At 41.8% G+C, this 14537-nt stretch overlaps 1 protein-coding gene across 1 annotated transcript in view; it reads right to left on the bottom strand.

Moving 5' to 3' along the window:
• Nucleotides 1-13876, bottom strand: part of LOC120522463 — an 80119-nt gene extending 66243 nt beyond the window's left edge. The window contains exons 1-2 of the mRNA XM_039743395.1: nucleotides 13635-13876; nucleotides 9649-9932 (exon numbers count right to left, since the gene is read on the bottom strand). Of these exons, the coding sequence (XP_039599329.1) occupies nucleotides 9649-9777 (129 nt within the window). The 5' untranslated portion in view covers nucleotides 9778-9932; nucleotides 13635-13876. The remainder of the gene's footprint in view (nucleotides 1-9648; nucleotides 9933-13634) is intronic.
• Between the last annotated feature and the right edge of the window lie 661 nt (nucleotides 13877-14537).

The raw sequence follows: 14537 nt of genomic DNA, 5'->3' as shown, positions 1-14537 counted from the left end.
TGTACACTTCAAACTCAACCCCTCCAGACAGTGTCTCCATTTTTCCACAGACCACACGATGGCCAAACATTCTTTTTCAGCCTGTCGAATAATTCAGCTCAGCGCTGTGCAATGCTCGAGAGGTTTTCGCAATGACATGTTCAGCTTGGTGGATTTTTGAGTGAGCATGGCCCCATGCCCCAGGTTGCTGGCATCAGTCTGTACCTGGAAGGTGAGCTGTGGATCTGGCTGGGCAAGAACAGGTGGCTTTGAAGATGGATCTTGAGTTGCTCAACCGCGTTCTGGCATTGCGTTGACCACTCCTCGACATGTTTATTTCTTAAGTAGTTCAAGGGATCCGCTATATCAGTCATCCTGGGGATGAACTTGTGATACCACCCCACTAACCCAAGGAAACGTTGCAGCAATTTCAATCCGTAGGCGGGGTAGTCCCGGATGGCTAAGGTCTTCGAAGTCTACAGCGCTCCCCTCCGATGAAAGAATGTGCCTGAGGAAGCGGATGTGGGGTTGAATGAAGGTACATTTCTTTGTGTTCAGTGTGAGGTGCACCTGATGTAATCATTGGAAGATGGTGTCCAAGTCCTGGAGATGTTCTATAATAAAAGGGGAGTAAACAATGACGTTGTCAATGTAAACAAAGCAGATCTTGCTTATCAACCCCTCAGTACTTGTTCCATGAGCCGCTGGAAGGTGGCCCCAGCATTTTTAAGTACAAAAGGCATGACTTTGAATTGGAAGAAGCCTTCAGGGGTGATGACTGCCGTCTTCTTCTTACTCCCCTTGTCCATCGGCACCTGCCAGTAGCCACTGCTGAATTCCAGTGTGCTAAAAGCCACAGCTCCGTGCAGTGACTCCAGAATCTCATGAACCAGGGCATGAAATATCGTCCAGGCTCGTCTCCCGTTAACCCCTGTAGTCCACACAGAAATGGTAGGTGTCATCAGTTTTCTTCACTAGGACTACAGGTGATGCCCAGGAGGAGGAAGAAGGCTCGATTATTCCCTCGGCGAGCATTTGATCCAGATGTTCTTCAATTATGCCCTTCTTCAGTGGATAAATGTGGTAGGCTCGATGCCTTACTGGAATTTTATCCGGGTGTGGAGCTCGTGAGTAACCCCGTGGGTGACTCTAATTTTTCAGTCCACACCTCGCCCATTTCTTCAGCACTGGCCTTACTTCTTTGGGCTGTTCCTCCACAGGGGCTGCCAAAAGTACTTGTGTCACTCCTCACTGCCGCGTAGAAGCCAATGAATTCTGAGCCCAGATCTTCTTTTGATTTATGAATGAATTCGCATACCCTTCCCCGGCACCATATACCCACTGGGACTGAGATGGATGGTCATTCTTATAATGGTCAAAGAATCCAACCCAAGGAGTAATGGGACAGACAGGTGCCGTCGTCCCAGGACATAGGTTTCCATTTCCCAGGTGGTGGAGAGTACACTGCACCTCAAGGGTACTTTGCCCAGGGCCCTGTGTTCACTTCCATCTGCCAATACAGAATCAGACAGGCGGAGCAGATGTTAAACTGTTTGATGGCCAGCTAATCTTCTTCCAAATTTTATAATGGATCCACCACTGCATCCACTTACCACTCCCACAGCTTCACTGGGACGATCAGGAGGGACGTACTTGCTTGCATGATGGCGAGATTGGCTTCTAACCGGCAAGGCTTGGCTCGCTGGGGTTTTAGGGACTGGGTTTCTCGTGTACTGGCTTGTACCTTATTCCAGTACAATTCTGAGTTTCTCCAGTCCCGTTACACTTGAGTCCCACCAGGTCTTCCACCGACTCCACAACCCCTGAGACCCTCAGCTAACCACGAGTTATAGGCATTCAGGATGTGGCGGACCACCTCTTCTTCAGACATAGCCGGCCGCCACTTCAAACACAAAGCCCGATATTCATAGACGAAGTCCCGGATGGATTAGTGAAGGCAGTTGCACCATGAATTGCAGCTTGTCCTCTAGTTCGATTCATAATCTTCCTGAAGAAAAGCCACGAGTTTTTAATATTCTTCTTCGCCATCAGCCACCAGCTTCACACCAGCCCCAAGAGGGAGGCTCCTATCACCCCATAAGCTCTTCTGGGGTTAAAGGGTTAACAGCCAGATACGCCTCCCCATCTTCCACAAAGTTGAGGGCATCATCGATGTTAAATGAGCCCCCAACTTGGGAAAGGAGAGGTACACCACAGGGACGGAGGGCGGTTGATGTATTAACCCCAACAGACCTGTATGGCGTAGAAAGGCAGGGTGACTGACGTAAATTCTGGAGACTCCAAACGGACCTCCACCTGAAGAGATTCTTGCCAGCGTTGATCTCACCTCTGGAGGCACAACATGATTTCCCACCCCAGAAGTTTAATTTGATCATTTATATATTCTTTTACTTCATCCTGGGAGCTGCTGATCCAAGCCCGCAAGGTATCTTCACACTTTCCAAACCTTGCAGACTTTCTCATCCAGCGGGTGAGTTGTTGTGCCAGATCTTCCCACGGAGGTGAGACAATTACTGAGATGAATCTAAATATCAAGCCGTACCTCTAAGAAATAATATTTTACCCTTGATTGTCAGTTAAACACAAGCACACAAAAGCAGATATGTAAAATAAATGTATAAATATATTAAACGAAACCCAATAACAAAAACAATTGTGGTATATGGCGGCAAGTCATCCCAGCCAATACCCCTAGGCGCCAGATGGCGCTCTCCTGCAGAATGGAGGTGCCCCAAAGACCAGCAGGGAATTCTGGACAATGGAGTTTTTATCCACAGCCCTGCTGGATACCGTGGGAGCGCTAGAGGATGCTGCAGGGAGGAACTAAGATTATTTGCCCTATGAAGAAAAAGGATTTTTATCTCACCCGGAAGTGTTCCTAGTCACGTGGACAGAGAGGGAGAAATACTTTCGGTCGAAGACTATAAAGGACTGTGGGAAATCTCCAGATGTGGAGCTGAACTGGGTGGAAGGGTGGCAATGCGTCTGAGAGTGGAGGATTGTTATTGTAGTGATTATTGTTTATGAGTATTGTGGAGAGGAGGGTGCTTTGTGCGCTGTTGTTTAGTAATAAAGTCGTATATTTGGACTTTTACCTGGTGTCTGGAGTCGAGTCTGAGGGTTCAAGGGAGCGATAGCACCCTCTATCTGTCACACAATAATGCAAATCCCTCCACCAAAGCAGCAAAGTGTGAACACCTTATATACAATAACAAACCCTTCCTTGCCCCTGCAATGTATAACAAACACAAAACACAAATAAGAATAATTAATGAATACTGAAATGTCAATGAACGTGAAGTTGAGTCCAGGTAAATTACTGTCCTGAATACGGACGACTGAACAAGAAAAAATGGATGCGTTTGAATCTCCCGAATAAAAATGGAACAATCTCACCGTGCTTCCTTGAAGTATGGTGGATGATAATGTCAAACCCGGGATTTGTGGTGACGATTGAATTGTCATGAATCCAGCAGAATGAGAAACAAACTGGATACAAGGTGCGATGTGAAAATAGCAGGCAATGATGATCTGTTGTTGTTGTTAATTAAATCTTCGTCTCTCTCCTTCCTCCTCTTCCTTTACCTCCTGATAGTTTAAATAGTAATTAGCGGATGTAACTGAAATGTATACAGGTGTTTTTCATCCTGGGGCTGCGGTCTCTATCCCTCATCCGTCTCCTCTGTGCTTACGGAGACAACATTCACTGACATACACAACACGCATTCAGCACATACATCGAATACATTATTACTATGTAGCCCTGCTACAAGCTGGTGTGAAACATTTGGCCAGTCCAGTCCTTTGCAGCGAACTAATCTTTGCTTAGTAAGTGGGTTTCCTGTAAGAGTACTATATTAGCATTTAAACCTGTGAGGTGAGAGAATACTTTCTTTCTCTTTAATTTGTGATTCAGGCCTTTAACGTTCCAGCTCACAAAGTTAACTGTCCCATCATGGAGACACTGATTCTGAATTTTTGATGTCATTTTGTAATCTTAACTAGAAGTGAGACACCTTTAACCTTAGTTTTGCCATGCAGCCTATTGTTACATTGGTAATTATAAGGATTAAAAGGATAGATTAGATATAGCTTGCTCTCTTTCTCATCCTCCCTTATCCCCCCACCCTCCCAGTTTGCCTCCCACATGAGGCTGGTCCCCACTTCACAAAGTCCCAGTCCTCTGGCATACCTAGAGACAGAGCATGTCCAAAAAACAAGCCCCCAGCAGCAGCGTTTGAGGATTAAAAGTAGAGATATCTACTGCCGATAAAGTCTAAATACTATAAGCATAGAATATAATCTTTAATAGTCTTGAAATAATAAGATAGTAAACCCAGGGAATGGTGTTAAAAAGTGGCCCCGGATAAGCATAGTAAACCATAATGCAATAATAACAGTAACAATAAACCAAGGGTATGATGTTAAACAGTCTTCTTTAGAATAGTAAAAAAAACGACTTTAATTTCTTCCACACATACGCATATGATTGTAATAAAACATAAACAGAAAGTGGCTGAGAAGAGAAAAGGATGTATACTTATGGTACCCGTATCGTTGCAAGCAGATCAGACAGCAGGTAATGTCTTCTTGCCATGCCATGACAGGACGCGACTCACTATCGTATTTCAAAATAACAGTGTCTGGATCAGCTTTCTTAACTCCTTTCTGCTTCCTAGGTGGTGGAGAAGATGTAATATCAGGATACAAGAGGCTGCATCTGATCACGGCTTTCCGTAAACACTGTTTAATGTTGTAAAAGTGGCTCGTTTAGCAGCTGTTGAGGGTGTGAAATCAGGAAAATACGTATGTGATTATTTTGAAATATAATGTCTTGTTTCTGTCTGAGAAGTGCCATTACATTAAGCTTAAATTGTAATCTCTTGACTGCGGTGGGTTGGCGCCTGCCCAGGGTTTGCTTCCTGCCTTGCCCTGTGTTTGCTGGGATTGGCTCCAGCAGACCCCGTGACCCTGTAGTTAGGATATAGCGGGTTGGATAATGGATGGATGGATGTAAACTCTCGAAGTGGACAATTAGTGTCCTAGGTTTAGAGGTATTCGATCCACGTATGCGATAAGCTGCTGCTATCTCGGTGTCTAAATTAAAGTCCTCTCAATTATTTTAAGAACAGTTCAGCTACGAGTTTCACTGGGTTTGAACTTTCACAGTTCTCAGGTAGACCTTCAATTCTAATATTATTCCATCTGCATCCATCTTCCAGAGCCGCAAGTTTGTCTCTGAGTTTTTGCATTCGAATTTGCAGCTGTAGCTTTTCCATCGGGGTAGATGCCAACTGTTCAGCTGTTTCAAATTGAGTCGTGAATGTGTGCTTAACGTCTTCTAGCTGACCGGCAAATGCTCTCAGTTTGGATGCATTTTACTGAATGTGTTCCTCAATTTTCCCCAGTATACCTTTAAAGGCTGCATCAAAGCAATTATATATACATTTTCCAGGTCTTTATTATCCTGCAGCAGCTTTTGCAGCTCCGTCCGCAGCTTCTCATTTGTCTTCTCACTTTCTTTCTTTATATTTTTCTGAATGTCTTTCTTGAGCTCACTCGTGGCCGTGGCCATTGTTGCGATCATTACCTTCAGTTTGGACAGATTGCTTTGGCTTTTGTGCTCCAGGTGAAGTGGCAATCCCCATTGCCGCCAATGCTTCGCCCGCAAGGAATAGTTATCTTTTGGAATCGGTGAGCTATCGTGACCTGCATCACTTCCACCTTCGCTCCCATTTTCGCTCTCGACTGGAGATGATGCAGTGGAGCTGGGTCCTGGGAAGACTGTGCTTTTGCCTGCCTGTTCCATGTCAGTTTCTGAAAGGCCGTACCTTGCACGTGGACATGATACCTGTCTAGACTTGGGTGTAGCTTTAGGTTTCTTTCCGTTTCTTTCTGAGCCCCTTTCTTGTCACTCATGTTTATATGCTGTTGTAGAAACTCCTTGGGTTGGGTAAATACAGGATACCTCGGGATAATAAGAAATGAGAGAGAAAATAAAGCCACTGCTAACGGAGCTCCGCTTCAGATGTCCATCTCACGTAACGGACGAGACCAATTCATTTCACCTAACTTCTCTTTACCCTTTATTTTACAGACCAAAGGCTCAGACACTGGCCTGGGAGCCATACTTAGCCTAGTCATTGAAGCAGCCAATCACCCCATAATACACCATAGCTGGGAGACCATTGTTGGACAGGAAACATGAGGTACATAGCTTTGGAGAGGGAAGTACTTGCCGTGTGTGCCAGGGGTTATTATCCAGGTTCCTATAGTAATACCAATCAGGGATGAGGGGGTGCTGTCATTGACAGTCTTGTCTCCTTCTTCCCTCACAGCCTCGTGAAATTGCTCCTTCATTAAAGAAGACCTGCCCCTGCTAATCTGCAGAATATAAAAGGACACTGCTGGATGGCATCTCATCTTGATGACGCCAGGCTTCTGTGCTAAACCGAGTCAGAAACTACCTCCATATAAAAAGAACTTCCAGTTGTAAGGACTTGTGATTGATAAAGAACGCACTTTGGAAAGCTTGAATTTTTATTCCTTTTATTTTGTTGTAATTAAACAGGGTTTTTGTCCTGCTGACACCCCAAGCAGCCTGATTTTGCACCGCATCATCATTTTGCCCAAGTACACTAGTTACTCTTGCAGGATGTGGTGGTTGGATTACTGATCATGATGCTTCATAATAAGGAATCCAAACCATACACACCTATAATACTCAGTTTGCAGAGCAACTTTGTTTTAGGACATCTGCAAGGATGTGGAGGATAAGGTAGATGGAAGGAATAGTATGTGCAAAGGATTGTTGATTTTGGTGTTAGTGAGGATAGGCAATTCATTGGGCAAGCTAATTGCAGGGCAATGAAGAATGGCAGGAAGTTGCACTGCTTTGAATGGGCCTTTGGTAGGATGAGATGGTTGAGTCCATCTTCATCAGGACCTCACCTCTGACCTAGCCACCATTTATGGTCCTACCTGGAGGGGACCACTTAGCATGCAAACCACTCCACCATGGTAAGGCACTGATTCAATGGAGGGTCGGCTGTTTATATGCCTTAAATTTCTGCTGATTGCACCCTAAGCTCCATACATATCACTGCAGGCATGACCTCAAGCATTTTAGTCAAGAGCATTACTTGAAAATGCATTTGGTCAAAAGAAGAGTTTTTGGCATTTTATAATCTTAAGATTCGCACTTGAAAAATGCAATTAAACTTATACAAATGAAACGTACTCCAAGTTAGCAAAAGCAATGTCAAGATAGGAGACACAGTCGTACAAGAAGGACAACTGAAAAGATTTAGGGGTTACAGTGACACAACATTGTCATCTTCTAAACAATGTGCAGAAGTGATTAATAAGGTAAATAAAATGCTAGGTTATATTGTAAAACTGTTGAATATAAATCAAAGGATGTTATGCTTAGGCTATATAACACACGAGTGAGACCACATTGGAAGTACTGGATGCAGTTCTGGTAACTACGCTACAAGAAAGACATAGCAGCACTTGAAGCTGGGCAGAGATGAGACATGTCCTACTTTGACAGACTAACAGAGTTAAACATGTCGTCAAGATTGTCTAAGAATCAGAAGTACAAAACAGATAAAACAGATCAACCAGGAGTAGTTCAACTAAACAGTGAATAATGTACTCGTATGTGAGGACACCAGTGGAAATTAAGGAGTGGTGTATTTAGAGCTGTAGCACATCTTCACATTTGTAATTATAGGTAAACTGCCCAGTCCCGTAAGTGAAGCTGAAACCTGGACAACTTTTAAGAAGTATCTAGATGAGAATTTGTGACAACTGAATGATAAACTAAACAAAGGAGCCTGATGGACTGAATGGTCTCTCCTCTCAATTGTCACATTTCTTATGTTCTTATGATCTTTTATGTGGAAAAGGTACTCCACAATGTGGTGACTGATTTAAGAGTGCAAAGGAGAAGGACTGGGGTGCTGTACAGTCACTGGCACCTTTTCTACTTTAACACACAGTGCTAAGAATTCCCTGGAAGAAACCAGATGTGACTTCCACTCTGGTCTTAAATCCTCACCTTTTGGTCTAGTTATATTAGGAACCATGCCACCGCAGATCATCATTAAACTCATGACTAGAGAGCTCTCAGAAAGTTCTCTGGAGTGTGAAATGTGATGAGAAAACAATGGAAAATTTACAACAGATCAGTACATGACCCTCTGCCAATTTTGTTCTTTTTCCCTGATGGAACTGAAACCAAGAATTCCCATTTGGGAACCCGACACTTTTAACGTGTTGTTTTGGTTCAATTCAGTCTCTAAATATATAAATGGAAATCAGCGTTGAACAATTTGTGATTTTAAAGAGTTAAACATCCAGGTTTTGGTGTAAGTCAGAGTGGTGGACAGCTCCCATAACTTCTTCCATGTCCTCTTAGCCTTGGGGTCACATCTGCAGTTAGCATGACAAGATTCTGTTTTTATTGAACTGTCCAGCACATGCTTATATGATACTGTATAACAGGGTGGGCAAACATTTTTAGTTGGGGGCGAAATTGTCAATAAAGATTTGTACAGGGGCCATATGTGAAATCAAGGTGAGACTGTGAACCCAGTCAATCTAGCACATGCGTTAATCACAAACACTAATGTTAAAATTAGCTGCTCTGCGATATGGTTTTATTCTAACACTAATTTCTTCAAAGTGAAGAAGAGCGATGCTCAAATAGCAAATTGAGCATTAGCAAGACTAATTGTGGGACTGTGGAATCTTCAATCAGCTCAGACTGTTAATATGAATCTGCTTGTTACATCAGTTCTTTCACTGTAAAGATTTGAACTGTTAGTTTGCTTCTCTACATCAATTTATGAACTAACCTGTCCCAGGCTGTATGTGATGACAAACATTGATGCCATGTGCACAGCACACTTGCAAAGCCTTGTGAACAAATCCCAAGTGATGTGCAGTTTGTACTGACAACTTTGGAAAACATATTTGTAAGTTCACTATTACACTGGAGAATTCAGAACCAAGAATGGCAACCCAAGCTGCTAATGTCCTCACTTCCTAAAATCATGAAAATGAATTGTTTTGCTTGTTGTAGTTGACTCAGATTATTGTACAATTTGAAGAATAGAAAATGGTCAATTAACAGTGCTACACCAAAACTCAAATAAGCTCACTTGGAAGCCCACTATCTAAATCTTGGTGATGAAACATCTCAAAAATGCCACAAGTTGCCTGAAAGCACAGTCGAAGTGCTGCTACTAGTAAGTGCATTTTTCTGTTGTGGTCAATCAGGTGCAGGGAAACTGTTCTCCTGATAACTCCCATCATTCACATTTGAAAACAGTGCTATTTAATTTATTTGGTTCAAAGACCTGGGGCCACACCCAAAGCTTCACCTTGAAGATTGCTAATAAACTCAGCATTATGAGCACTCTTATTCTGCAAGATAAATGCAAGCAAGTAGCAAAAACATAAGCGCTTTACCAGAACCGACTGGTTCACTTAATTATGTTTTGGATTTTGGAAAACGTCCTGATGCAAAAGACATTAAAGTAAGTGATCTCTTCAATCCCTGAATATCTATGACGGCTCCAAAGATGTCCATCCCTATTTAAGTCTTCCCAAAGTTTATTGAAAATTAATAAAACATACCTTGCAGCCTCCAAAGACTTTTGAATATGCATAACCGAAGTTGTTGTAAAGCCTCTTTGTGATGTGGCACCATAGCTTTGTACTGGTGATATTGTTTAAGGAAACGGAAGTTACTGAGTTTAGTTTCATAAATCCTCTCAATGTCTGTCAAGTGCACCTTATTTGGAAAGGGTGCAAATAAAGAGATGAGGTGTGAAAGGTTGCCATGTACTTTCAGTTCTTCATACTGCTTGAATAAATGACACATGGCTGAAAACGTTCTTTCATTGAAACCATCTAGAAAACTAGAAGAACAAGAGGTAATTAGGACAGAAAAACAACATTTTATTTTATATGACATTTTCATATAGAAGAGGTGGCAAAATGAATTTTACAAGAAGTAAAAGAAAGGATTAGAATTACGAAGAAAAAACAATGAATAAAAATAAGAAAATTCAAGACAAATAAAGAAAACAAAATCTAAAAAGGAAGAGTCCCTAACAGAACTACACATATCTTATATCTCTGTTACCTACAATACTTTATTCTCCCTCTTTCCTTTGTGTATTTCATTTTAATAAGAGATGCTAATGATGTTTCTCATCAACCTACTTAACCGTGCTTTGTCTTTCACTGGACTGACTCCACAAACAACTTAAGTTTTGTTGATTAATGGTATGTTCTCCATAAGAAATTTAAGCTGGGGACTCTCAAAAATTATGACAGCTCACATAACAATGGAGGGAGACAACGTAAAATTAATGGAGGAGCAGGAGCTACATGAACAACATGAGTGCATCTGGAATAAGAAAACATCTGGGGCTTCATGCATAGAATTCGCACTATAACATGATGTAATGTCACACACGCGCATGGGAGGCAGCTAAAGGGCTTGAGTAAGGACAGTTCTGAGGCAGGCCGGGATGTGGCAGAGTGCACTGACTCTTTTTCTCCCTTTCCTGTAGACCATTCCGGAGATTCCACCTGGCTCTCTTGACGTCACTTCGGGACCGAATCAATGGAAATAGACCTTACCAGCTCCGGCCCCTCTGATGTCATGTCCGGGCTTGATCCAATGATTGATGAACACGGGCCCGATCCTTATGACCTCACTTCCTGTCTTCCCTTTAAAAGCCTGCCCTTTTCCCTTTTCCCTCAGTCTTGTTTTGGACTCGGTTGCACTTCAGTGCTCTGTATTTCTATAATAAACGACTTTGCAGCCAGGATACCAGATTATCTGCCCCAAACCTTTATCTGAGTATGTCTCATTCTTGTGACAGTAAGCACAAAAGCGAAATGTGCTACGCACAGAAAAATCAAATGCAGGAATCTGTGCATACTCCAACTTCCACGTTCTTCAGCTATATAAATCCCGGTCAGCGTGAAAAGTAATGCTCGTGCACGTGCCTTATGTCCCCCCCAACTCCTCCCAGAATTACGCCTCTTTGAATATGCAAAAAAATAGGCACACATTGGGAAAAAGCACAAAATGTCAACTTCAATCTTGAAATTTCAACTTTAATCATGTAGTTTATTTTGTCATTAAAGTAGAACATCATAAACATCATCTTAAAATCGTTTAATTAACCAGTTTCTCAAATCACATCGTAATTAAAGTAGCACGTTAAATGCTTTGTTTTGTATTTGATCTTCTATGTGCTCTATGTGTGTGAATCACTACTTGCTTCTTAAACTGGCTCTCTTCCTCTGACAGGACACAGAATCCATTACAGTCGTGATATTACAGCTCTCTGAATAACTAAAATACTGAGATGTATACGTGATATTTTCATGATGATAGGATAAAGCACGTTATTAAACATGGGAACACGCGCAGTGATTGTGCGCAACCTTCGATGAAATTATTTATTGCAGCAGTACTCATGGGCAGCTCTAGGCTTGTGGCGGCCCTGGGCAGAGAAAGAATCGGTGGCTCCTTAAGCCCGCCAATGTCAATATGGTATCTTATGCACGGTGGATGGCCACGTCTGTTGTGGACACTGCATAGCTGCCTCGTGCTCATGACACAAGTGTTTAACTTTTGTTGAACTTTACCGCTGCGTTTTGCTGTGTCATTATTTTCTCTTCTGTTTTATATTCAATATATATTACGTAGTCAGCCCTGAAGTCCTTGCTTTTCTTTCTCCGAGTAATCGATCGCCACACAATCAGCTCTGTAATAGATGTTAAGCCATCTGTAAGCTTAGAGCGCCGATTCTTCAAAACGTTTAAGGAACATTGAACTATCTTTGTCGTACATGTTTAATTATTCTATTCTTCACACCAGTCCCAATGTATAATCTATATATATAATTCACTAAGGCAAGATGACCATGGAAAGCACGCCGGAAGGGGCGTGGATTCACTGAGCAGCCGGATACAATTGGACAAATAAGACACCTATGGCGACGCAGGAAGGAGCCACGCCACCAACTCCTTGCACCTCCGGAGCCACGTTGACTGTTCATAGAGGCATGTTTCTCGCGGAGGTGAATCGCCATATGCAGCGTGTAAAACGGTTTGCAAGGGGTATCTCATGGGATCCTTAAAACAATCCTTTACAACTGAGGTTGAAACACAATGAAGTAAGCAGTCTTTAAAAACCGAGTTTTCGGTTACAACGCAAGAGCGCGCTGCACCATAGCAAACTGTTTTACACGCTACATACAGCAATTCTCATCCGCGACAAACGTGCGTCTTCTTGGATGCTTCTGCAGAAAGTCTACGTGAGTCACAGGTGCATCTGGACTGTGCAAAGATGACAATGACTCAAGTGACGAGTTGGAGGTGGGCACATGAGCGATGGCGTTCCGCCAGTTTTCTGTCACGGACGATTGTGTGTTGGTTCGTTCCGTGCATTGTTACAATGTTGCTTTTCTTGCTTATTTATTTCATTACCGATTTTTCAAATGTTAATTTTCTCCCTGTGCTTAAAAATCATTAAAAAACCGGCCTGATTATGCGGCGTATGGTATGCTGCGGGTTGGCTAGTATAGATTATTTAAATGAAGTTAAAGTTTTATCTGTATAATATAATTAACATATTTTGCTGCATTTCATCTTAAAATGATATTGTCATCATATGTAAGTACATGCTTTATAAAGTGGCTCAGGTTGTGCGATATTATAACTGTAGTGCAAGTTTACTGTGAGGTGATTGTACTTATAAGTACAGACAGTTCTACAAGGAGCAATTGATTATGCATTTTAAGTTCTTGGGATGAAACTGTTTCTGAACCGCGAGGTCCGTCCCAGGAAAGGCTTTGAAATGTTTTGCCGTGGCTGAGACAGCGTGGTCTTGATGCCGATACCGATAATTCTCTTTCCGATCAGCTGCTGCTGTTATTCACACTCAGATACAGTGATATAAATACTCCAAGTGGTGCAGTGAGAGTAATATGGAAAAAGATGATCCACTGTGGCAACTCCTAACGGGAGGAGCTGAAAGAAGAAGAAGAAGATAAAGAAGGAGAAGTGAGAGTAACAACGCTAAAGCAGTTATGGTATTTGGAATACTATGGCTATTCCCTGGACCATTATATTGTTACAAGTTAATTACAATCAGATGCATTACACTAATAAACAATATGCGGTTAGTTTCAGTCTATTTATAAAGCAGCGTAAGGAAAATAAGGAGTAACCACACAGGAACAGTAGCATTGCTTTGACGCTGGGTGCCACCAGTCTGCAAAACTGAGCGGAGAACTTGTGTACGACAAGGTATGAGGTACCGTGGAAAAGTGCGTGGCTTTACACCAAGTGTAGGTTTTATACATCGCGATTTGAACGTGGAAAAGTTCTTAAGCAACATTTCTGTGCGTATGCACCGTTTATACATGAGGCCCCAGATGAGTGTTGGAGGGAGAACATGACACGCAAATGGTCACAATGCTGCCAGTCACACAACTAGAGAGGAACACTGAAAGGAATACAGTGAGATCTAATGAGTCTATAAAGAAGAGAGAGAGAGACCATTGAGACTACCATAATCATATCAGGTTCATTACCGTATTGAAGATATAGAATCCAGGCAGTATGACAAGAAGTGAACAAAGCTTTCAATTTTATCATTGTAGTCCACTATGATATTGACTTTACTTGAACAGCATTTTATAAAGCCACTCATTGTCTTCAGTGTCTTCTTTGTCCAGTCTGTGTCCACATGGACTTCATTCTTTCTGAGCCTCAACGATTCATTGAAGTCCTTCTGGCTTCCACGGTCCACAATACATTTATAATGCCAGGTGTAGCTTAGTTGACCCTCTGTAAAGATATAAAGACATTACACACATTCTGTTATTTTCTTTCTAAATAACTTTTCTGTAAAAACATCAGCACTGGTCACTCTAAACCACTGTAGTTTCATTTTATAAAAGCATAAAACAATATATCTTACTTTTCAAAGGGCCATATGTTCAACATCAGATACAAAATGAATAATATATTGAATTAAACCTGCAAACTGTGACATGTTTTAAAAAAATCTTTTATGCAAATAGTAAGAAAAGAGAAATAAAGAGAACATGTGACATTAAGAGACGATATTAACAAGTGACCAGTAGATCATAGAATGGTGCTTCTCCACTTCTTAACTGATAATGAAGGGATTAAAAAAAGACTTCAAACTTTCTAGATATTAATGTTCAGTTTTTAAAGTTTTCTAAGGTTTTCTTTCTGAGTTGTGAGTTCCAAACATAATTAGTATTTTTGAGTATTGATTAGTGTGTTTGGTGATCTGGTGATTTTTGTCTCTTTTGGTTTTCTCCCCAGCCTAAATGTTTAAATTGCAATTCTCTTTACCTGAGTCCATTTAGAAATTCTCTTCTTCTCTGCATTTCCCAGTCAGAGAGACTGTAAACTTGATCTTATTCACAATGAGTGACCCAAATGTGAAGAGGGTTTACACTGAG

Source organism: Polypterus senegalus, unplaced genomic scaffold (assembly GCF_016835505.1).
Source record: "Polypterus senegalus isolate Bchr_013 unplaced genomic scaffold, ASM1683550v1 scaffold_4960, whole genome shotgun sequence".
NCBI lineage: Eukaryota > Metazoa > Chordata > Cladistia > Polypteriformes > Polypteridae > Polypterus > Polypterus senegalus.
Note: the sequence above shows the minus strand (reverse complement) of the source record. Positions and strands in the feature narration are given on the sequence as shown.